The sequence below is a fragment of the Anopheles coluzzii genome, chromosome X (assembly GCF_943734685.1).
Source record: "Anopheles coluzzii chromosome X, AcolN3, whole genome shotgun sequence".
NCBI classification, from domain to species: domain Eukaryota; kingdom Metazoa; phylum Arthropoda; class Insecta; order Diptera; family Culicidae; genus Anopheles; species Anopheles coluzzii.
In genome coordinates, this window is record NC_064669.1 from 4,319,922 (window position 1) to 4,343,888 (window position 23,967).

The 23,967-nt window shown below is 51.1% G+C and overlaps 3 protein-coding genes across 6 annotated transcripts in view; 1 reads left to right on the forward strand and 2 right to left on the reverse strand.

Moving 5' to 3' along the window:
* Positions 1 to 15,241, reverse strand: part of LOC120951020 (netrin-B-like) — a 58,968-nt gene extending 43,727 nt beyond the window's left edge. Inside the window, exons 1-2 of one of the 3 annotated variants that reach the window (XM_040369513.2) lie at positions 14,923 to 15,241; positions 12,940 to 14,301 (exon numbers count right to left, since the gene is read on the reverse strand). In XM_040369513.2, the coding sequence (XP_040225447.2) occupies positions 12,940 to 14,134 (1,195 nt within the window). In that variant the 5' untranslated portion in view covers positions 14,135 to 14,301; positions 14,923 to 15,241. Of the gene's footprint in view, positions 1 to 12,939; positions 14,302 to 14,868 lie in introns of all 3 variants that reach the window. The other 2 variants (XM_040369522.2, XM_040369499.2) reach the window with 2 other exon arrangements.
* Positions 15,242 to 17,076: 1,835 nt separating this feature from the next.
* On the forward strand, positions 17,077 to 20,547 carry LOC120957758 (uncharacterized). The gene is made up of 4 exons (XM_040380145.2): positions 17,077 to 19,182; positions 19,258 to 19,948; positions 20,011 to 20,212; positions 20,299 to 20,547. The coding sequence occupies exons 1-4, from the start codon at positions 19,080 to 19,082 to the stop codon at positions 20,545 to 20,547; spliced, it is 1,245 nt and encodes a 414-aa protein (XP_040236079.2). The 5' UTR covers positions 17,077 to 19,079.
* On the reverse strand, positions 20,463 to 23,900 carry LOC120960190 (glycine receptor subunit alpha-4-like). Of its 2 annotated transcripts, XR_005752297.2 has the most exons (4): positions 22,100 to 23,900; positions 21,498 to 21,678; positions 20,632 to 21,327; positions 20,463 to 20,558 (listed from the first exon to the last, which is right to left on the reverse strand). XR_005752297.2 is itself a non-coding variant. In XM_040384219.2 (3 exons), the coding sequence occupies exons 1-3, from the start codon at positions 22,177 to 22,179 to the stop codon at positions 20,881 to 20,883; spliced, it is 708 nt and encodes a 235-aa protein (XP_040240153.2). In that variant the 5' UTR covers positions 22,180 to 23,900; the 3' UTR covers positions 20,580 to 20,880. The 2 variants fall into 2 exon arrangements, 1 of the variants encoding a protein (XP_040240153.2); XM_040384219.2 differs by lacking the exon at positions 20,463 to 20,558 and having other exon boundaries at positions 20,580 to 21,327.
* Positions 23,901 to 23,967: the final 67 nt, after the last annotated feature.

Below are 23,967 nucleotides of genomic sequence, written 5' to 3' on the forward strand. Positions count from 1 at the left end.
CACTGCCCGCCGATGTCTACCAGGCGTCTCTAAACTCCTCCGCCTCCTTTCACCCTTTTCGGCAAGCTTGGCCAACTGCCAAACACCGCCAAACCTGAGCGATCCGATTAATGGCACTCCCCCCCCCCCCCCTCCGTGCCGTGACGCTTTTCAACTATTCCGATACCTCGGGGGGGGGGGGGGGGGGGCGGATGCGACGGTTTTGCCTCTACGTCAGATCAAAGATCGGCTGCGTGTGTCGGACAACCGATCGGTATGTGCTCATCTGTATCAGTCGGACGAATTCCGCACCGTTGCGTGAGCAACGTCTACACATTTGCCACGGCACTATCACAGACACAGACGCCCCAAGTGGGTGAGAATAGGGCGTCCACAGGGTACGGTGTTGCGTGCGGGATACACCGACTATCGGGCAAGACACACCCTGGAATGGCTTTAAAAAAACCTGAAGTACAAGCACACACATTGCTGCAGATGACATCACTGACTACTCCCGCGCATCATTTGGCATTCGAACGGGTAGCGGGGGGGGGCGCGTCTGCCACCCATTCCTGAGACGGGTCCAAGCAAAAAGGAAAAGTGTTAGCTGATTGGGACACTGTCACTTTTGCACTTTTGTGTCACGTCCTCCTGCCCCCCCCCCCCCCCTTCAACAATGCTAGCTGCACAGGCGAGAGCCTCGGACGCTCCTACACCGTCCGGCTAGTGCCCGCGAAGGGAGAGGTCTTGATCAGCCTGGTGGAACGGAGCCGATATTTGGGTTGCAAATTTTTGACATCCGACCGTGTGCACAGTGTTGCCAGGGTGGTATCATCGACAGCCTGGGCAGCCGGACACGGTTGGATGGGCGGCAAAATGCGACGACTTTTCGATGGCCCACAACCGGAAGCGCTCACACGGATGGCGATCCCAGGCAAAACCCAAAGCCCACGGGTTGCACACTGACGCCGCCCCACACCGACCGGGGGCCGCTCAAAATAGCCCTACCGCTCAACCTTCACTCTGCGCGCGACGACGCCGTGTGCAGGGTGTGCGGAGAAGCGTGCCAAAAATTTCCCCAGAGAGCAAAAAAAAACATATTACTGTCGCCAGCACCAGGTGGGAAATACCGGTACGCTAGGGTGAGAGAGAGAGATCTTTGTATGGGCGGATGTGTTCGTGTGGTGTTAGCACAGCTCGACCGGCATACCTGTACGATGTTTGACCTTTCGGCGTGTTTACGTGCACCTCGGGGGGCAGCACACTCGGATCGCTTTATCAAACTCGGCAGTGTTAGTCGGGCCAACAGGTAGCGGTCTTGTTAAATTAGCACTCGCGTAAGGTTTCTACACGGATAGTGTAGGTAGAGGGCGTAGAGATGACTTGCAACTCGACGCAATAGAGGCTAACCAATGGACAGCAGGTACTTTTATCTGTTTTTATCTGCGACACCTCTGTACGGTCTAGGTTAAGCTAAGGGTGAAGTATTTAATACGACCTTCAGGACTATTACATCAGCATAATGGTAATGGTTAAAAATAGAAGTAATAGAGCCTGTGAACACGAGCAGAGACCGATATATTATAAACCGTGTGATGATGTGTTTAATGATCAAGCCGAAATAGAGAAGCACGATCCACCGATATAAAGAATGAAACAAAGAGTACAGTCAGTCTCCGAAATACGCGGTACCTCTTATGCGTGGTTTCGGAGATTAAGCGCTAAATTTGACAGTTCGTCGAGCAAATTGTACTGATTTGACACATCAATTGTAAATAATGATAGGATTTTAAAAATCATTCAAAAAGGTTCAAAGTTGTGATCTTCAGTCAGAGTTACATCAAATAATCAATAAGGTGGATAAAATCACTCATACCATGCTACATCACATGAAAATTAGCTAAATTTCGGATGGAAACTTCGTGATATACGCGGAAATTACCCAAGTGACGTTTGCTCGAAATTGTTTTTCCATATCTGCTCGATTAGTACTCGATACGCCTGAAATTGTGGATTTGTGTGTGTTCAAGTCTGTTGTAAGCGCCAAGATTTGGTGTGTTCGTAAATTAAACTTTCTTCAATTGATGGACGATGCCCTCGAGCTTATTTCACATTCATAGCTTTGTTTTTTGATGAAAAACGAAAACAATTTGTTTGTGACGTTATTTTTAGAAAATTCGGTATTATTTGAGTATAAAATGACTATATTACCAACGGTAACGATAGGAAACATTATTTCCGAGTGATTCTAGAAGAAAACAACGAAAAAGCAGCATCACAGTTGATTTTAAAACAACTTTTTCGAAATTCCCTTAAACTGGTGCAGTTTAAGGGAAGTTTAAGGCTCCAGTTTAAGGGAATTTGCTCGAATTCTCCGTTATTCGTGCAGGAAAATGTCAATTGGGTAGGGATACGCAGTTTCTTCTCGGTCCACATTAATAGCGTACCTAGGGGACTATCTGTACAATTATAAGGATAGTAATATTTGTGTATAGGCGAGAAACCCTTCAGCGTGCAAATATAGCAACAGACACCTAGTACAGCTCGTAGCCGTCTACCAGCAAGCGTCTTTTCACTTGTTCTTTTCAACGCACAACACGCACTACTCGGCAGTGATAAAGCACCCTGCTACACGACCACTGCCTTTGAAACGTTGCGCTAGAAACGGTAGCAAACCAAAAACCAATAAGAAAAAAAAATACGACCCAAGTCCAGTCTACATCAGAAACAGGCAGGATCAGAAAAACAAAATGCCGCTTCAGCTACCGTACCCAAGCAATCGCTCGCCAACGTTAAATTGCCTGCTTGATAGGCACGTTTTCTCGCGCCCATTAAATTAAATCGGCCTTTCGGTGTACGAGTGCACGAGTGGCCCATTGCAGCGCACAGGCTTGTTTTGCTGCCAGTAGGCTCAGTAGCAAACTAGCTCCAACCAACGCTCCAACAGAGGTAAAAACAAAGAGCGCGCTCTATAGCGCCGGCTGATGTGGTTTGGGAGCTTTTGAGTGTGGCTCGGTTTTGCGCTTTTTCGGTTGCCTTTGGGCTACCAAGATGGGCAGATAGGCGATGATAGTCCGATCGATTTCTTTCCGAATCATCGTTGGGAAAGGAATTTTTTGCTCTCTCTCTCTCTCTTACTAGTTTGCAAGGTATAAAAACAAAATAAAGATATAAAAAATGGGGGAAAAGATACAAGCTGCTGCTCGACGAGCAGTGCAAAGTGGATGGTGTAGCACAGAGCACAGAAATGAATTTGAGGCTCATCGAAAGGATCGAGGATCTACACACATAAAACAAAAAATCGTGGCTGAAGGAATGTTGCTTCCATTAGGCTCTAATCTGTTCTAAGAACCCGTCACTACACTTGCTGCATCATTGCGTGCAGTCGAGCAGTTTGAGTGTGGTTTTTAGCTCGTTTTTGTTCCAATTCGAAGCTCCTTATCCATTTCAAAGACAACACACCTCTCCTTTGTTGTGTAAAGTTGCTGCTTTTGTTTACATTTTCGTTAGCCGCAAATTAGCATTTTCCGAGGATCGAATCAACCGCCAATAATGCTACCGTTTGCAGGCACCTTAAGCGCCACCCCCCAAAATAATGTGCTCTAAAACGCAAACAAACAAACAAAAACCAAATCCAACAAACCAGCAGACGAAAACACGTGTTATTTCAATTTCTCGCTGCCCGCTGCTCCCTGCACCATTCCTTCCTTCCGACCGGCCGGTTTGCGGAGCTCAGCCCCCAGGAGCAATATTGAAACTGTCAAGTTTGAGCTGTCGTACGCCGCGGCCACACCTGAACCGCCAGCGTCTGTCGCTCGTCCGTTCGCCCAGCCCCGCCAGCGCAACTGAAGCATCGAACAAATGTGAAGTGACAGTAGCTAATTAAATCTCGCTCGGAAGTGCACGGGCGTTGCGGAGTGGGGATGGGCTGTGCTTTCCCAAAAACCATCCATATCGAGCTACTCGAGCGTTTCGGCGTTCACTCAGCACAACCAACGTAAAAAAAAAAAAAAAAACAACGTAAAACACACAAACGAGAGCGGAGCGAAATTCGATTCCGACGCGCGCGCTTCTCGATTGATTTTAATTACAAATTAAATATTTTCAAACACAATTTTATTGAAATTCCTCCGCTTTTTTATGTGTGGAAGCAGGAGAGGAGGGCTGGGGGGGAAAGAAGATCCCGGCAGGGCTCGGGTGTCGCTAACCTTCGAGCTTGATTGGACACAAATGGGCGCTGGAGCGCGCGGCCTGACGCTGGTCGCGCTGTATTTTAATTGCTTGGCTTTTTTTTCTTCTTCTTCTTTGCTTCCACGACCAATACCGCACAGGAGCCCGGTTTCTTCGGCTGGTCGTGCGGCCAGATTTTAAACAAATAAACCTTGTCCCTTGTCCCCCCCCCCCTTTCCACACACGTCAATCAAAGTGGTGTGTGCGTGTTTTGGGGTGTTTTGGCTAGTGACTGTTAGCAGGTATCGAGCAAAAAAAAAACTACCATTTAACCGCCGTGGGAAACGGGCCCACCAATTCCAATTTAGCATCGGCACAGAACGATGATAGATTAACCGTAGGCACACACGCACATTCAATGCCAGCTCGTTCGCTGCTGGTCCGCTGGCACAATCCTGCCAATTAACGGCCTGAAAATCGAATCGGATTCCAATAGATTCTAGCTTCACGGCGAGATATATATCACCTGGACGACGCCGGACACGGGCGACTTCATTAGGGGCAGGCATTCTGACACCGCTGGCCTCCACATTCTTGCGGCAGGTTGCGTCTTCTTTTCTTCCTTTTCCCCCGTTTTTGGCCGTTTAGCCGTTTATTGTGCCTCTCCTGTGTCGCAAAACCTTAGCTGCCCGGCTGGTTTGCCCCTCGCTTCGATGCTCCGAATGCGCGAAAACTCGAAATTCAAAGCAAATTTGAAGACGCCTGCCAGCCTGCGAGCTCGTTAAATCAAATCCAATTAGGCAAACGGTCAAACGGTTTTGCGTTGCTCCCTTCCACCCATACACACTGGAACGACGTAACACTATCCCACCGAGCATTTATAAACATCCTCCGCCCGGGTTGTTTCTGCCTTTTTCCCAATGACTTCCCTCCCTGTGCAGATCTCACTCGCGCGTGTGGCGACGTTTGGCTCAACGCCCGTCATTCCAGCATTACCTGGCTCAATTTTCGATGCATATCAGGCGCGGTGGGAAGCGACGTTCGGGAAGCCCCGCCACCTTCCAGTGGAAATTGGGAATTTGGGATTTTTGGAGTTCGCGATAACTTGCCATAAGAGGACAGCGAAGCGGGCAAAAAATGCCACAAAAAACACACACACACACATCACTATGCAAACTTGTCGTCCAGAAAATCTTGCACCCCCTCCCCCCCACCCCTGGCTCTCCTTGCCCCCCCCCCCCCACCGCTACCGGCCTGCGCGAAGCACGCGAACGATGATGGCGCAGGAAGGTGCTATTCGGTCCATTTTAATTGTACCGCAAATCTTCCAACATCTCTGCTTGTGGTCCATACCGTACCCCCCTCCCCCACCCCCCCCCCCCCTTCTCTCGCTCGTTTGTGACAGAGAAACTCTCCCGAGGTGAGTTTCGGTGCCCCAAATTAGATCCGGCAAACACACCCATCAGCAGAGGCCCCGTGCCGAGACACGATCGCTTTGCTGGCACATTTAGTCGCGCCGATCGCCCCGGCTAAGCCCGCCCATTGTGCCTTCCCTCCCCCCCCCCCCACATTTTGAGCGCGTTTCCTCCGCTTCCTCCGGCCCCGGCGGCCGGTATCATGTTCCCTGCTGCGAGCATCCCTGCTCCGACGGTTTTCTGCCCGGTTTGACAGCCGCGCGCTCCAGCGATCTGCCGAAATCTGGTCGCCCGCCGGCCATGCGGGGTATCGGGTATCATCTCAATCGTCGATAAACTGTCTCGTGGAGGGGGGAGGGGGGGATGGCATGCTTTACGAGGTCACGCAAATGTCCGGCTTAAGCTCCCCGCAGTGTCCCTCCCCGCGCTTTCTCACCGGGCTTGATTATCGCTGGTCCCGATCGCTCGCTCGGACATCGCCTGTCGAACAGAAGCGGACCCGCGGGGCCCTCGAGCCGCCCTCGGGATCTAATTTAACTGTCAGTCAGCGCCCGCTACTCCCGCGGGTGGTACACTCTCACCCGGACACAGCCGCTTCCTTGCGCCCGGGGTGAACCAGGTAGGGCCCACGGTGGGCCGTGCGTCATCCGGGAGCAGTGCCATAAGTTTTGTTTGCTGGAAGCAGTAAATCATATCTCCGCCAAGCAAGTGCCTGCCCAGCGGTTGACTTTTTGGGGTGCTGGGAAGGGGCACCAAGCTGTCCCATGATGTCCCATGATGTGAAGATTCTTCCGGGCACCAGTGCCGAAAGCATGTTTTATCTAGCATCGAAAGTTAAACACATCTTGCAACAAAAGCTTTCGGTGGTGAAAAGTTAAAATTTGCCAAAACTTGCGTCCGATGTGCATTTCGGTCTCCCTCTGCCTGTTCATCTCTCTCTCTCTCTCTCTCTGTGTGCTTCTTTTGCTCCATCTTTTCGGGTTAGCAATTAATTATTTTCACCTGATTATTCATGACACAGCTTCATTCGGGGTGCGCGCGCTCGCTTCCCCTCCCAAAAATCGGGCCAAACTTTGGTTCGGGTTTCGGGCCATAGCACAAGGTGTTTAATTAGGAGCAACCTTTAAGCAGCAGCAGCCACAGCAGCCTCATTCTGAGGGGGGGGGGGGGGGGAAACCCCCCTTCCAAAACAAACAGCCCGAGAAACAGCCCCCTGCCATACATCACCGCGCGGAGTGCGGAGCAAAAACAAAGTAAAACAAAAAGAGAAGCGATTCGAACAAAATTATGCTAAAATTTGCGGAATTTTGTATCGCATTGTTTTTTTTTCTTTTTTTTCTTTTTTTCCTGAAGCGGAGGGTTTGTTTTTCTTTTTTCTTCCTCTGCCTCCTCTATACTTTACTGTTTCGTGCGTCGTCAAGGTGCAATTTATTACTGACGGGGAGCTATCCTTTTTGGCGCAGGTTTACGTTCATTCCGCGGTCACACGTTTCGTATCTTTTTTTTTTTCAATGTCTGCTTCACGGAATGGAGGTCCGCTTTCCGGGCAACCGAACAAGCATTATTAATGTTAATGTGTGGGGAAAAGTGTAAATAACGGCCCAGCAAAGGCAGAAGTTGCCGGCCGCAAGAATGCCTGCGAGCGCGCGAGCAGACGGCACACCGACCGGGGGACATTCGCGCGATTCTGCGGTTTTGTGCAACGCTGCACAGCGGGCAAGCGCTGGACGTAATTCATGTTTTCCGTCACAAACAAAAAAAAAACAATTCAATTTGTATTTGCGTCATTTTTCAAACTGCACTTTTTAAAACGCTGTGAACATTTTATAGACAAGCATAACAATCCTAATCAATTTAGTTCTACCAATGTAATGAATAATTGTGTTACTAATACTGACTAATTTTAAACTAATCTTTTGTTAACAAAGCGATTACCATTCGGTCATAACTGCCGTATAGACGCAAATTTATGACAACGAGCCAAAAATGCGTGATGTTTGACAAGATGTTTGACACAATTCCTAAAAAAGGTGCCTAAATGGCGAAAACAGTAACACACTGTCAAAAAGAGACAAAAACAGATGAGTTAGGGACACAATTTTTCAACAACGATTGTAATAACCTTTCAAACATAAAAACATAAAACGGTTATATTAAGAAGACGTATTTTATGGATGAGGCTCTACTTTTTATTCAAAACAAGTGTTGTAATACAAACACCGTGGACCCTTCGGCAGCTACAGCGTTTTGCAAATGAAAATCAAACAAAATCATTTTAAAAATGTATTCCTATCGACTTGAATTTAATCATCCATAATTTCTTCTACGTATTATTTTTTGGAGTAATTCAAGTAATTCAAGTGTTTGATTTGATACTGCACTTTAAGTAAAACATGTAGCCGCAAAATGTAGCCTTTAGACTCTTGAACTGCAAGTATTCAACTCTAAAAGCAAAACACAACATTTTGCATTTCAAACCTTGAAGGTCGACTCCAGAAATTACAGGGTTTCGCACGATTTATTGGCTAAATCTCATCAATTTTTGGTGCGTTCCCTCAATTTTTTTTGCCGTTTCCCAGAATTTGTTGGTCCAATTGTATTGATATCAAATTGGAAAATAGCAATAAATTATGGTAACGAACCAACAATCTATGGGAACCCACCAAAAATTGATGGGAACCCACCAAAAAATCATGGGAACTGACCAATAAATCGTGGGAAACCCTATAAAATAGCTAATGGGGCCAATCGGCTCAAAGTCTCTATAAAAAAAAAACTAAAAAAACTAAAAAAAACTAAAAAAAAAGCAAACAAAATGCAAAAACTCCACCAATTGGGTACCAAAATGTACTGAAATTATGTTTCCCAACATTTTTAATTTCTCAATATGTCCTCCCGTTTTCCCACCGTGGCAAAGATTGGAAGCGTGCTGGCAGTGAGCGCGCTTAGAACCTCATCATCAACCTGCGAGTGCGTATGTCAGACAGGCGCACCGGCAAGACGGCCGTAAGAAGATAGAAACAGCAAGGTGAAACCCTTGAAGGAAGCCCAGAGGGAGGGAAATAGGTGCTCTCTTCTATTCGAGGGAAATAGAGAGAGAGGGAGAGAAAGAAGGAGAGCCAACTATGCGCAACAGACGCGGAGGCTGCCCGCCCTGTGAATGTGAGATTTAATACGAAAAGTTTTGCATGTAAGTTTTGCCCGACCTGGGGCGCCGGCAGTTGGCGGTCGTGGTCGTGGTTTCTACGGTGGTGGATCAGCTCCAACGCGCGAAGCCTCGCCTGTCGTAAGCAGTCGGTTTTGCCGTGTTTGCCGAGGCCGCGTTGACGCAAGATTCCCCCCCCCCCCCTCCATTCTCACGAACACGCTCGTCTAGTTGGAAGCCTAGTCTGTTTACACTGCACGGACCTCTTATCTACCGGTGTCACCAGGTTTTGCTTTCGACCAAAAAAAAGAGGCACATTCACTTGAACAGAAATCATTCATTTCACTCCGTTGTGGCGTGTGATGCACGCCCTCTCCTTCCGCAAGGGGGGGGGGCCGATTTCCGAATGACTCAGTCAAATACTTCCGGCATCGATAGGTGTTGTTGGATGACTCCTTCCCCTCCCTAGTTATCAGCCCGTTATCTAATCTGGGTGAGGTGTATTCTTCACCTTTTGGGAGGGGGTCATAGATTTACACAGATTTCTCGACACTACGCAGCAAACCCGAACCATGGGCCATCGCACGGTGCCACACTGGACAAACAGCGCAGATACGTCTGCATCTCGAATATCAATGAGCTGCAAGAGCAGCAGAGCAAACTAACCCCTAAATCACTGTGCACAAGGGCACCGTTCAATTGAATTTCCGTAATGAAGTACGCAGCAGAACGAGCAGTCGGGCCTGCAAACAAAGAAAGATTTCGGCGATACTTTCCTGCATTGGAACGCATTTGCAGATTTGTTCCGATTAGGCCTGAGTAGCTCGCAACAAAGCGACCACTTCACGTGTGCCGCTCGGATTGCCTACTTCAGCGCTCGCTGTGCCGAGACGACCCTATTTTTTTGGGCGAATCGAACCACTTGAACCACTCCTCCAGGACGGAAGTTGGGCACTCGTGGCAATGAAAGGGGGGGAAACGGAAAGGCACTTCATTAGACCCAGCTACCATAGCACTTTGACAGCTCGGAATCGGAGTCGGAGCCGAAATGACCACAAATCAAGGTAGTTAAAGGGTAAGCCGTACCTTCCGCACTACATCCAATAAAAGTTGAGCCTCGACCATTCCTTCCTCAAAGTTCACCGATATCGCTTCCCACAGGGAGCGGCAGAGTGGTGACCTTTACCCATGCATCGACACAACCTTCCCGGGACGTCTGCCCGCCAAGTGGAGACAAGTGACAAGTGGAGAGTCGTTAGGGTGCAAGATTCTGGCCAGGAGAGAAACGACCCAAACACCCTTCCCCATTTGCACATTGAAAACGAAAAAAGAAGAGCCTGAGGTAAGCATTCGAATTCTTCGCACCATGCGCTCCACCCAGCGGGAGAGCCTGCCGGCAGGATGCACTACACCGGCACCGGTTTGTACGGGGGGGGAGAGAGCTGCGCTCCATCCTTTGCAACGCAGCTAAGGTTAATGAATATAAATGCAGCCCATTAAGCCCGAATGGCTTCCTCAATTTCTCCGAGCGCCGAAGCAAACGAGCCAACGAGCCACGAGTCGGTAGAAACAGCTGCGGTCCCTTGTGCTGGATGGTTTTTTTTTCACCCTGTCGAGAGAACCGAAACCCCGAACGAACGAGGGAACGGCAGTGAGAGCAAACGCACACGCTAGGCTATTGACTGGTTGGGTTACCCAGTGAAACAAATAAGCTGAAAACACGCGCACACACACACGCAGAGATGGACTCGAGGACCACGAAAAATCAAACCCAATGCCCGATCTGCGTGGCTGTGGAAATACAACAAGGATATCTCTAATCTGCAAAAACCCGTGGCTCGGACGATAAAGACATCACCCCGCCACAGGAGGACAAAAGAAAGCGGCAGAAAGAGATGGAGAGATAAAGAGAGAGAGAGAGAGAAACGGAGGGAGGGAGCGTCCTCTCTTGAGGCAGATGCAGCCCTGTTGCAGCCCCCGGGCACCAGCTCAAGGACCCGGTGGCTTACGCGGGATTACCGGGAAGCGTTCGTGCCCTGGGCCGATGCGCGTGTTGAGCAGTGAGACCGGGGAGCAGCACCGAGCGCAGGGAGGAAGCACACACACACACACACACACACACACGGCAAAATAGAAATGAAGCCAGCAATACCCACAAGCAGAAAAGTAGGAAGGGAGGGGTTTTTTTTTGTTGTTTCCCTTCCCTGCACTGCAAAACAAAACACATCCATCTTGGCAGCCTCAAGGGGCCTGAGAGGATGAGTGCGCTTCTGCAACAAACACAGTGCGGTAAACCTTGTGTGCGTGTGTGTGTGTGTGTGTGTGTGTGTGTGTTTTTCTGAATTGTGCAAAAAGTTCCCATTTTGCACTGAACAGACAAACATATGTTGTCTCAACTATGATTGCTGAGAGTTAGAAGTAATGTCAACTGAATGTTGCAACAATGACGTACTCGCACTGAGAGTAACCACAGTGAGCAGTAGTCCATCCTGTCTGTCAAACTGTCAGCAATTAGTGTGCTACCGTCAACAAGTAGCTCAGCTCCAAACACCAAACTAGCTACTATAAACTCACGCCACCACTAAAACCTCTATCTCGCAGCATCCCAAAGTGCTGCGACAGGGCGAACGGGAATGCAAAACGGGAACGGGAGTTAGGGGCCAACGGGGGTTTTCTGCCCATCACGTGCAGCCCATCCGTGCACGCGTGTGGACGGAGCTGTCGGCAGGGTCGACTCCCTGCCTGTTGTGGCCACCCACGCCGACACACCCAGCCGCAATGGTCAGAGCCGCAGTAGAGCCGACTGCTGCTGAGGACATTAATCCCTTTTCCTTTTTTTTTGTTGCGTTTCGTTGGTTCATTTCGGGATAAAAGGGGCTGCAAAAAACAACACAGCCTTCCTGCCTGCTGTTCCTGTCCCGTTTTTATTGGGTCGAGCGCTGGCCGGAAGTGACAGTGTGTGTGTGTGTGTGTTTGTGTGAGAGAGGCAAAACCCGGAACACATGGCGGACGCAGCGGGTTACGGGGTAAGGCAGCGAAATCACAGACACAATGGGACCGCAAGTGATCCCGGGACACGTACCGGTATCAGCCCATTTATTCCGGCCCGCTAGAGCATCGATTTCTGGCAGCCAGTGTGCTGGACTTCTTCGCCAAGGTTTTTTTTTTTGTTAGGATCATATCGATTACTGTAAAGTCAGCGTGTGTGTGTGTGTGTGTGTGTTGGGATGGATGTTTATCTCAGCAACGCTTCAGCAGGTAGAGCTGTCGCAGGTTCTCTCAAAGTTTTGATGTCCAGTGGGGGCGAAAAAACAACAACTTCAGGAAATCTCCAACTCCAAGCGATGCGTCTTACTTTCAATTACGCTCAACGAGGCAGAGATAGAGAGAGTGTGGAAATAATCAAGTTCTATGATGATGAAGAGTCATATCGTCGCTGCCACTCGGGCTGCTGCTCGGCACTGCTGCAGAACTGCACGGGGCGAAATAGGTCCTCCGCCGGGGGCCGTGGTGGGAAAACAGAACGGGCTGCTCAAAAGAGGAAAATAACACACCAAACCATAAATATTTATCCTAGGACAGGGTGTGCCAAACAGGCGACTTCCAAAAAAGAAGAAGAGGAAGAAGAAGAAAACCCTGAAAGTAGACGACGAACTTTTTTCGCCCATTTCGCCCGCAGGTTGCCGCGTCCTGTAAGCTCGCGTCCGACGTCTACGCTTCTTTGTGCTGTGTTTTTGGGCTTCTCTTTTCTTCTTCTACCCCTTCCTCTTACTCCCTTTTCGTTATCGCAACTTCGGTGCATTCAGTGTTTGTGTGTGTGTGTGTCCTTTACGGTTGCAAAAGGTAAGGCAAGAAGCAAACAAAATTCATCTTTCCCGAGCAGCGCAACGTGACATTCCGGCAAAGTTCAACCTGCCAGAAAGGTGAGCGCAGGGGTTTGTTGTTTTTTTGTTTTTTTGTTTTGTTCTTCTTCCTGACATCTCCAAAAAAAACAGCATGGCAGGGTATAGGTGCCTTCAAGGAGAAATTGAAACTTTGCTCTCCCACGGCCAACCGAAGCAGCCGCCGTACAGTGAGCCTTGTTGTGTAAGGCCTTTTGTCCGTCGGCTGTACCGAGCTAGCTCAGACTCCCGTTTTTTTCCCTTTGTTTCCACCCCCCCCCCCCCACTCCCCACTCCCCACTCCCCCATTTTTATTGCTTTTTTTTTTCTTCTTAGCGCTTGCACCTACCTTTGCATTCGTTCGCGTCCCGCATGGTGCCGCGGCCCCACGGCCGATCGAAGTAGAACGGCTTGCAGCGCTCGCAGTCCCGGCCGGCCGTGTTGTGCTTGCAGTCGCACTCGAGCTTCCCGTCCGCGCCCTTCACGCACCGGGACGCGTGCCCGTTGCACTTGCACCGGCCGCCGACGGCAAAGTCGGACAGTGCGTACGTAAACACGCCCGACCCGACCGGGCTATCGCGCCCACCGCCGCCGCCGTGCAGCAGAAAATCGGACGCCTTCTTCGGCAGGCCGCCGAACTTGCCGCCCCCGAGCAGCTCGGTTGATTGCGATTTGGCGTGCGAGGCGGAACCACCGCCGCCACCACCGCCACTGCCACTAGCCGGCTGCAGCCGGTGGAAGATGACGCGAATGTCGGTCGCCGTCACCCAGTCCTGCAGGATGACCGAGTTGTCAAAGTCGGGCGCGGACGGGCGGCCCTCGAGCGTGCTGAACGCGATGCGCGACCCCTGCACGCCGTCCACGCTGTAGCGGTTGTGGTCGACGCAGCGCGCCTCCTGCTCGTTGCTCGGCGAGATCGTCGCCTTGGTCGGCCGGCCGTACAGCTTCCGGCACTGGGAGGAGTAGAACTGGAACGGCAGCCAGTTCTTGCCGTAGTCCGCACTCTTGTAGATCGCCATCGAGTCGGGCCGGATCGCGTGCGGGCAGAACATGAGGCTGACGTACGTCAGCTCGAACTTCTTGCCGAGCGACAGCGTCAGCGTCACGTTGTCTGGGCCGGCGTCGACCGTGCCGGACCGCGGCTCGGACCGCCAGCAGGTCACGTTGTTCGAGTTGTGCACGTCGGTGAGGGCGAGCGCCGGGTAGCGCTTCGTCGCGTCCATCTCGTCGCAGATCTCGCAGGTCGACTCGAGCGGGCCCGAGCGGCCCCCGGGCGACCCGCCCGGCGGCTGCCCGTCCGACGGGTCGCGCAGATCGCAGAAGCGGGCCGGTTTGCCCTGGCCGCAGGTCGAGGACGCCTCGATCGGTACGCCGAACGCGGCGTTCACAAAGTCCGGCATGCAGCGGCGCGGGCGGTCCTCGTCGTAGCACGGATCGTTCACCGAGTGGACCGGGAAGCTGCGCAGGTACTGGTTGCGGTGGGCGGCCCACGCCTCACCGGCGAGCGCTAGTGTCAAGAGCAGGGCGGCCGTTGCTGGTTGCATTTTCACACACACACGCACTCACACACACACACACGGAAACACACGGAGAAGGGCACAGACACGCGGATACGTCCCCTTGCCGCGTGGGGCGCTGCACGCGGAACTCCACTCGGACGCCGCCCTCGTTTGGGGGGGAGGGGGAGGAGATGGGGGAGTTGGAGCTGGAGCTAAAGAGACGGAAACAAACAAAAAAACAAAAAGCCTACGATAGATGGGCAGCAGCTTCTACGGCTGGTGCAGGCCTGGACAAGAGCCAAAAGCTGCTGGAGGCTACCGACGCCAACCAAAGCCTAGCGCTTGCTGGCGAAGGTTGCCCAGTGACCTAGGCCTGGACACCATCAATTTCCTGACGTCTCGGCATATATTATTCAAAAGTCTCGTTCGCTTTCCTGCTTTTACTGGCGGGGGGGGAGGCGTATTCTTGCAATGGCAGCCATATGCAATCTAAACTGGCTAGAAGTATGTACGTCAGACGTCGCCCGCTGAGATCGGATATCTCGAGCACATCTCAAGAGACCCCGCCGACGGCATTCGGGTCTTCCCGATGCTCCGTACCACCGGGCTAAAAGACGCTTCCCACCCCCCCCAATCAATGTCCCCCAACTGATCTGTTGATAGTAGCGTAGCGTCGTGTTGATTGTAGAGGTTCTTGCAGAGCTAGTCTGCACGCTCTGCAGCCAAACGATCTGAACCGATTCTATGCGAAAAACAACACCACAGACGGTACAACTAACCAAAACAAACACAATGCACACACACACACACGCCCACAATGCACGCACACTCACGCTCGAGCAACACGCGGAGAAGGAATCGAGCGATTCCAACGAATTAAGGACTTCCTTTTTGCTGTAACGTCACCGGTTTGCAGACACTGTTGCTGCACTGCACAAACAAGCCTTCTCGCACCACACACACACGCGCGCACGCACACACACACGTATAACAGCGAGGAAAGGTGGCCGGATGGGTGCACCAAGGCGCATAGGAAGTAGCCAGTACGCCACCAAAGCAGTCGAAAAACACGGTTTCACGGCTTCACCGCTACGAACCGCACCGTCGTCGGACACAGATTGAACTGAACTGCCGAGCGGTGCGACATCCCACCCGTATCCTTCGCTCTTGGCAACCGGCCGGCACTCGCAGCGGCACTCGCAGCGGCGCAATCACGGCGTGCGCAAACGGCGCGATGCGAGAGCGTGAGCGACCGGGACGCGCTGCGTGGGAAAGCGAGATGCACGCCTCGCATCCGCCAGATAAAGGAAAATGAGTGTCCCTTAGGGAGGGGAGGTGAGGGATTTTCATTCGGCTGCGACTGCATCGAAATGCAAGCGACAGAGAGAGAGAGAGAGTGTGTGTGAAAATATCAAAGAGAGTGCGAGCGAGAGAGCGAGCGGCCGGCGATGGCTGTGCGCGACCACTCCGTGCCGAATCGCGGCGACACATCGGCGGACGACTTCTCCCGGATTGGTCTGCTCGGTAGGCGCTCACCCGGCACGAACCGTGCTTGGTGCTGCGTTCCCCGCGTCCGATTGGCTGTGATTGGTTCGGGCGCTGCGCGATGGAGGGAGTTCGATGCAGCTTCCCCTCCATCTTGGCTGGACTCACGGCAGCAGTGCAGCAGCGGGACGGTTCTACACTGTAAAGTTTGGGTACGTACTGTAAATTATATTTACGACGCTCAATAATTTACCGACCAGCACAGGTTGTAGTACGGAAAAAATGGACGGGTGGCATTAACAAGTCTTTGTTTCGAAAGTTTAATAGCTAAATCACGCGTTTCACAAGAAGAAGGCGATAGTTATTACATCATTTGTTTCCTTATTTTGTGTGAGCTTGAAACAGCGTAAAGCGTCCCTTGCCGTTGCAATTATTATTATCCTCAGAAATGAAGTTGAACAATGAAACAATTAATTGTGTTAACGAAGCACAAAAACAGTTGTAAAAAACACGGTACAAGTAACGCTTGCCGCACGATGGGCATGATAAGCGCCTGAAGGTATGCAGTGCGCTAACATAATGTACGCTTTTAGCAAATTTAGTTTCAAAATCCTGTTTGACCATTGAATCAAATGATACAAAATAATCAATAAATTTGTATGGTTGAAGTGTACAATTGATTTAAGTATACTACGAAATACTATTCAACATACGTTAAAACTAAGTTCAGCTCATTGAAATGTTTTATTAAACATTTGCTAGCATTTTTGTAATAAACGCATAAAACGCTTGGTAGTTCCAGTGTAAACTATTTGTATTCGGCTTAATTAGCGTTGACATACGATCCGTTCGGGAACTAATGCACCAATGCCTGGCTTATTAAGACATAAGTATGGTATTAAGGCATAAGTAGGATAAATCCTTTTTTTACAAGTCATACCAGTTAACATTCATCAGTCTAACGGACAGTTTATTGTGTATAGACGTAATAAAAATGCATCTTAAACAGTCATTACTGCCTTGAAGCGCGCAATAAATCAATCAAAGTTAGTTGAAACAATCAAACAGTAGATTTAATTTTGTCTTTGTTCAATGAGTTGTGCTTACGTTTTGAGGAAATATGTGTTCTATATGATAAAAATAGTTATGTCATTAGCATAGCAACAATTACAGTGTTACCGTTATATTAAGTTTACGTTTAAGTGTTACAATTGTAAAGTTTTAATCTGAAGTGTATATTCATGCAATTCTGAAGGTGTAGGGTGTTCAACCAAACACCAAATTGGCTGACAATTAAAGGTACGCTTAACCTAATTTCCCCCACTGTACAAAATGCATTTTATTTCCAATCTTTACTGTATTCATTGCCCGTTTTTCAACAATATACTTTATTTTTGTTTTTTTTTATTATTACAATATCTCGTATTTAGTTTTTATACATCCTTACTTTTTATACAGTTTTATTGTGTTATTGCAGATCGAGTTTAAATTTTATTGGCTTCGTGGTTTCCTACGAACACACCACACGTCAACTAAACCTATACCATCAAACTCCAGCTTTTTAAGACTAGCAGCTTCACCGTCACGACTCGCCGCCATGCCTTTAAATCTTCCGCTCGCGCCTGGGCAAGGTCCTTCATTAAAACATTTGCGTCAACCACCCCAAAACCACCAACGACGGCCGTTTGTGGTGGCCATCCTTGCCCACATCCCGCTCGGCAGGCGAATCAGGTCACCGTGGCAGGTGCGTGACCACCATCAACAAATCGCAAAAAAAAAACCCATCGCTAATGCCGCTACCGCTGCTGCGGGTTGGATGCGTAAGACGCAAAACGCCAAAATCGTGCCACTGTCATCACCGAGCACCGAACACTTCGCGATCAGTGCGTCGTGCTGGACGCCCCCATCAACGGTAACAGTAGCAAATGCTGGCTGCTAGTTTGCTAAGCTTCACTCCGCCCGAATGAATGTGATACGCTTTCGGTGCACGATTTGTCGCTACTCACATCCTGGTCACGGCACCAATCTTTAACTATTGCATTTGAGTGCACTTCAGCCCCGTCTAGACAGGGCCGCAATGCCGCTATTTTGCACGAATTTACGGCTGTAACTTTGTTTCCCAAAATGCCCCCCCCCCCCCCCCTCCGACGCCTAGCCACTCGGACGCACATTCCGGGCAGCCCTTTGCCAAGGTTACATTCCAGCGCATTAAAAAAAACCATCTGCTAGCATCAAATGCACCAGTGGTCTTCCTTGGCCGGCTGGAAGTACGTTTATTAATTTTAATAAATCAAACAACCAGACGCGAATCCGTTTACCCATGTGTGTGTGTGTGTGTGTGCCACAGTTGGACCGCCGTGGCATGGCAGCAACAAAGAATCAAACCTACTCATCCACACAGGGTACTTAAGCGGGCAGGAAATGAATCCATCTTCGCGGTACACCGTCCCACTTGCTAACACTTTTACGACTGCATTAGTCAAGCGCGCCTCCTTTCCGGCGCACACCCGTGGCCCATTTGCCTGACAATTAAAAAGCAGTCGGTTCGCGCGCGGGCGGGCCAATTAATTGCCTTGCCTGGGATCGATTCGCTTCGCTCTCATCGCGCTCGGTTGCATTATAAATTAAAGACTTTATTGCAAAGACTGCTTGCCGGGTGAAAACCGCTGATGGTGATCGGGCATATAGAAGGAAATGAGTCGCAAGCAAAACATTTTCACCTTCATCCCAGTGCCCAGCACCCGTCCATCCATCGATCAATGGCAAGCAAAATGTCGCGTTGATTTATCTTGTCCCTATAGTTTTGTTTTTATCCTACGCTCCGAATTGAATATTCATTGCGAGCCAGGCGCGTGTGTTGTCAAATGCAGCAACGAGCCACGGTTGCTTCATAAAAATCATGTCCTAGATTGACCATCATTACCAGGACCTTGGGCGAGAGGCAGGTCCATAAATCACGCTGAACGAGGCGAGAGTACTTCTTCGCTGTCAAAATCTTCCATACTAATGAAGGGGAATGAGACTCGCAGCAGCGTACGTGCGAGCTTTTAATTGATGAGTAATAGAATTGAATAATTAATAACATAGTTTCTCTTCAATTCTAACACCAACACCTCAACCGCAACCGTCCCTGGAAGTTACTATGCCAGAATGTACATTGGACTGTATTGAGTAGCGACTCGAAATAATGTACTGGTAGATCTTCTGGAAGAACCTAGCAACAAACTTTTTTTTTTCTAAACATATCTAATCGCTGTGAAAAGAAACTTTCTTCGCCATGTTTGAACACATTGTATCATGAAGTATACAAACAAACTCGAAAGCCCTACAATTAAGGACATTAGCTGCGCTCAACTTTTCTTCCAAAAACTTTGCTACCCTGCATTATTAATCCTCCACAAGTCTGGGGGGGGGGGAGGTCTTCCCGATATAAGATCTCAGCAATGGCACTGCCGCTGCGTCAGTAGTGCAAGGACGCCGCTCGGTGCCGTCCGTCAACAAGAAGATGACGCTCTGGAAGTACGTCCGTCAGAAGCTGTCCCCCATTCTGGACCTCCAGCTGGACAGTGACTTCTTCGTGCTGCTCAAGTACCAGTTCATCCTGCACGGTTAGCCCGTTCGCCTTCCCAGCCTGCTGCGTGTCTTCACATTCAATTCTTCTTCACTCACCCCAACCGACGCAGGTGTGCAGCTGCAAACTGAACGGCTCTGGCTGCGCGCCCTCTTTCTGCTCTACCAGCTGCTGCTGCCGACGCAGGCCATCATCTGGCTGTGGCGTACCTGGGCGGTGGCGTACATCGAGCACAACAAGCCGCTCGCCATCAGCCTGCTGTGCGGCCAGTTCGCCCTCACCAGCATAGTGGCGCGGTACATGCTGCTACTTCGCAGCTACGCCCAGCTGCAGCCGATCCAGCGCCACCTCAACGAGCAGCGGTTTCTGCGGGGCCACCCGCGAGCGCACGCACTGCGGCAGCAGGCCTTCCGCACCAACAACGTGCTGATGCTGGCGCTGATGGTGTACGGTGTGCTCAACTTCGTCGTGTACGAGGCGAGCGGTCTGCACTGGCAGGAGATATTCCGCATGCCGGACTACCTGCTGGCGACGAACCGGCCGCTCACCTGGACGCTGCACCTCATCATGCGCCCGATGACGTTCAACGGGCTCGGCGCGTTCATTGCGACCTTCGTCAGCATACACACGATGCTGACCGTGCTGCACGCCGAGCTGCTGCTGGTGGAATTTGCGTTTGACGGGCTGCTGGAGCGAGTGGAGCGCCACGTTCAGGCTGCCGGTGCGCAGGAGTCGCCACTCCTCTGGCAGCAGTTCAACCGCGAGCTGGGCAGTTGCGTCCGCGAGCATTGTGTGGTCCTGAAGTACGTTGCGCGAGTGGAGATTTGGCGATAAACTCGCGCTACAACCATTTTGCTTTCCCCAGACAGGTGCGGGAGGTGAACCGGGTGCACAGCTTCTCCATCACTGTGCAGTACTACACCGCGCTGCTCTCGCTCGCCATCGACACCTTCTTCATCTCGTACTACGGGCTCAACTTTGTGTCGGTCTGCGTGTCAATCTTCTCAGTGCTGCTCGTCTTCGAGTGGTACTACTGCTGCAAGCTCGTTGAAGACCTGCAGGCAACGGTGCGTACCTAGCACGACGATGGACGCCTATCAAATCCTGTGTGTGACCCTTTCTTTCTTTATCTCCTTTCCCATTCCCACGTTAGAACAAGCGGATCGGCTGGACGCTGTACAACGATAAATGGTCCGACTGGCTGCAGTACGGGAGGGAGCAGCCGGCTGCCTTGCGCGAGTTCCGGACCACCCTCAGCATCATACTGCTCGCGACGCAGCGCAGCCTGTCCTTGCGCGGCAGCGACATCGTCGAGGTGTCGTGGCAAACGTTCGCCAGCATGCTGAAGACAAGCTACTCGGTGATGATGTTTCTGATCGAGCTGAGGCGGCTGAATCGTTGATTGGGCACTGGCTACAACAAAAACAAAATAGATGCGTTGCGGTGTAGAACTCTGCCTGCACACCTGAGCTTGTAGAATGCATACCTGGTACATCGTTGCGAATAAAAACGGACTATTGGAGGTCGTCCCCAGGTTTTGGAGGCAGAGCGTAGAACGTTTGCGAAATTGTCTAGCAAGCTACCGAACAACTCTTACCAGCCGGGTACAGTAACACTACCGATAGGGATTGCTGGAGCTGAAGTATTCATAGCAGTATCTACTAATAACACACAACACCTTACATTCCAAAGCCAGATCTCTCACCTCCAAATGCTCCGCCTGCACGACATTCAGCTACACGCTTCCACGGATTCCACGGGGCCCAAAACCACCAAAAAACCAAACCTCGGGCAACTCTTCCGCCAACTTCTTCCTTTGTAACTTCTTCCATACAACCCTGCATCCCTTCCCCTGGTACTGCCCATACTTACAACTTTCGATCATCATCGAGCAGATCTGCGTGTCGTGCGGGTACGACTCGAACTTCATCGCACAGGACAGGACGAGCGTCAGCTTGGACATGTACAGCAGCGTCTTGTCGTGGTACAGCCAGAGGTAGTGGTTCGGTATGCTCATCTCGTGAAACGTCACCTTTTTGGCGTTCTTGAAGAAGCAGTCCGGCCGCCAGATGCTGTGCAGCCAGTCGACGTCCAGTATCCGGTACTCTTCGCTCATGTTTTCTGGTAGCCGTAGGCGCGGATCGCGCCAGCTTTGTGCCAAAAAGATGTCCGCCACGTACGTCTATGACACATAGCAGAAGAGAGAGAGAGAGAGAGAGAGAGAGAGAGAGAAGCAAAGAGAGAAACAAGGAGAGGAAGTGGTCGTGAGCAAAATAAAGCAAAGACCCGAGCAGGAAGCATTATGCTGCAACACATGGCAACAGTAGTAGTGGTAGTGGTAATGCCGCTTACCATGGACTCCTCGTTGATGGAGTCGATCGATAGGACAGTGACATGGAAGTAGACGACTGTCGGTTGACCTAGCAGCTTAGGTGCACGGTTTTTGTCGTATGTTTTCTGGTGTGTTGGCAGTATATCGGACAGCGACAGGCTGGCATGATTCTTGGACAGTTCGCCGATGTCGGAGTAGTTTCTGGAACGAAAAAATGAGCAACAAAACCCCTCTGTTCAGCACTACTGGAAGAAATGTTTAGCACATCCAGATGTATCTGATTGCTGGACATGTCGGATATGTCGGAGTTTGATTGCATCGAGTTGAGCTTCTTGGTTGATTGAGGTGATTTTAGGCTTTATTGGAGATGCAGACTGATCACTTCACCCCTTCCAAGGATGCTATCCTTGCAATCTGCTTACTGCTATCCAGCAAGGCACATATCACATATCTTCATATCGCATGTCAACTGCGCAGCTGACCTACTTCCAGTCCGATTAGTGCCTTCTGTTTGCTCGCCACCAAATGAACAGGCCACTGCGGCTCTGCCGCAATCACTACAAGTCACCGCCGCGACACAATTCGACCACCAGCTCGCGTGGAACCTGTGAAACGCACTTACCTGTAAATTTTTCCCTCCACTGCCAGCGGTCGCAGGCTGGCCAGTACCAAACCGAGCACCACCGCTGCCCTGCTCGCCATCGCCGTCCGTCGCTTCCCTTTGCCGCGCTCAATCGATCCGTCCTGCTGGTCAGGCACCACGACCACCACCACCAACACCACCGCGACCCCCACCACCACTACCAGGCTCCAGGCTTTCGTCACCCCCGTCGTGATCCGGTCCGGGATCTTGTCGCGCAATTTTTGAAGAGGAGGCTAGGCACAGCCACCCAAGCACACTCGGAACGACGCACAACAGACGCACCCAGCGCTATTCTGCGATAGTAATGATTGTGGTATAATGTGGATATGTGTGTGTGTGTGTGCGCGAGGTGACACTATAGCTGTGTTGGTCTCCTTCTTCTTCTTCTTCTTCTTCTGCCGTTCTCTATCAGTATCAGTCTTCCCGTACCCCCTTTCCGGCACTAATCATCATCGATTTTTAGCCTGCCCTATGTGTGACTATAAACAACCTTGCAGAGTCGTCCACTCTGAAGCCTCGTTTCACAGCTGCGCGCCTTCACTCGCGTCACCACCACCGCCACCACCACCCTCAACTAGCCCACCTCCTACCAGCGGTACCACCGTCGCGGTTTGGGCTTCATTGTGCTAGCCGTTCGTGGAAAGCTGCGACCCTGATGTAATTCCTCTTTTTTCCCCGTTCCCCCGTTTGCGACCGACTGGCTGCACTTCGGGCGGGTGGTCCGCTCCACAAATGGGGCACTAACTAATTGCTCGAGTTTTTTTTTTTCAGGGGTGAGGGGGGGGGGATCAGGGTACGCACAGCAAATTCTAGCACGGCTGCTGTCTCACTGGCGCACTGATCTCGAGATCGGCAATCACAACCGCGGGACACTTCCGTACGATGGCCACAGCCCCGGAAAGACACTGCACAGCGATTACGGGCGGTGCGAGATCCATCCGCGTTGTCGACCGGATTGCGGGACAGACACCACTACCACCACCACCACCACCGGGGACACCCACAACCATGCACAAGGGCGCAGGTAAGCACAGCAGTGCCTTGGCGACGTACTATCGGGCCTATCTTCGGGATCGAACTGAGCGCGGGCGCACACGCAGGACCGTGCCGGACCCGAGCTCTTCGGCCGAGCAACGTCGCGGGAAGGGACTGCCAGGCAAGACAGGCAGGCAGGCCGGTTTCGAGCGCGCGCGATGCCTTCGCGCAATTCGCCAGTGTTTGCATAATCCTATTTAGGGTAGTGCCAGCACACACACACCGCCGCCGCCGCCGCCGCCGACTCCTCGCAGAGTGTCCCGAGCGTCCTCCATTAGAGCGGAAGAGGCAGGTTCGTCGCCGTTTCGCGGCCTGTTTCGCGGAACGGGCACCGTCCTTTCGCTTCCTCCCTGCTATCTGCTACCTTCTCCACGCACTCCTCCGTTGCGGTGCGGCACTAACGGTAACTAAATAGCTGGATTGGGAAGCATAATCCATAATCGTATTCACACACATTGGAGGTTGGTTTTAGGTAGTGATTTGCTGCAGGCCCAGTTCCCGCTGCCCCAGCTGCTTGCTGCCAGTTAAGCGTGCCATTGGCGATTGGTTCACGTAATCGCAGTGTGCAGCACCTGGGAGCACTGTACAGCACATACCCGTGGGGCTTACCGTTGCCATTCGTTCGGCAGTGCTGTTCCCAGTGCTGTTGAAGTAACGTTCGCTGACGGTCCGTAAGATGTCGCTGACGCTGCATAAACAGTCCTGCAGAATCATCTAAAAAGACCTTTAAAGGCTGTAGGATGAGATAATGAGTGGCGCCTAATCTGTTCTCGATGCCCGAAGTCCTGTTAATGGTTGTTCTTTCACCCCCG

Bases quoted from the DNA above. Each gene is read 5' to 3' on its own strand.
- LOC120957758 (XM_040380145.2), top strand. From the start codon at position 19,080: ATGACGCTCTGGAAGTACGTCCGTCAGAAGCTGTCCCCCATTCTGGAC. The intron at 19,183-19,257 runs GTTAGCCCGTTC...CAACCGACGCAG, and splicing joins GTACCAGTTCATCCTGCACG to GTGTGCAGCTGCAAACTGAA. The intron at 19,949-20,010 runs GTACGTTGCGCG...TGCTTTCCCCAG, and splicing joins GAGCATTGTGTGGTCCTGAA to ACAGGTGCGGGAGGTGAACC.
- LOC120960190 (XM_040384219.2), bottom strand. From the start codon at position 22,179: ATGGCGAGCAGGGCAGCGGTGGTGCTCGGTTTGGTACTGGCCAGCCTG. The intron at 21,679-22,099 runs GTAAGTGCGTTT...TTTTCGTTCCAG, and splicing joins GTGGAGGGAAAAATTTACAG to AAACTACTCCGACATCGGCG. The intron at 21,328-21,497 runs GTAAGCGGCATT...TATGTGTCATAG, and splicing joins CCATCAACGAGGAGTCCATG to ACGTACGTGGCGGACATCTT.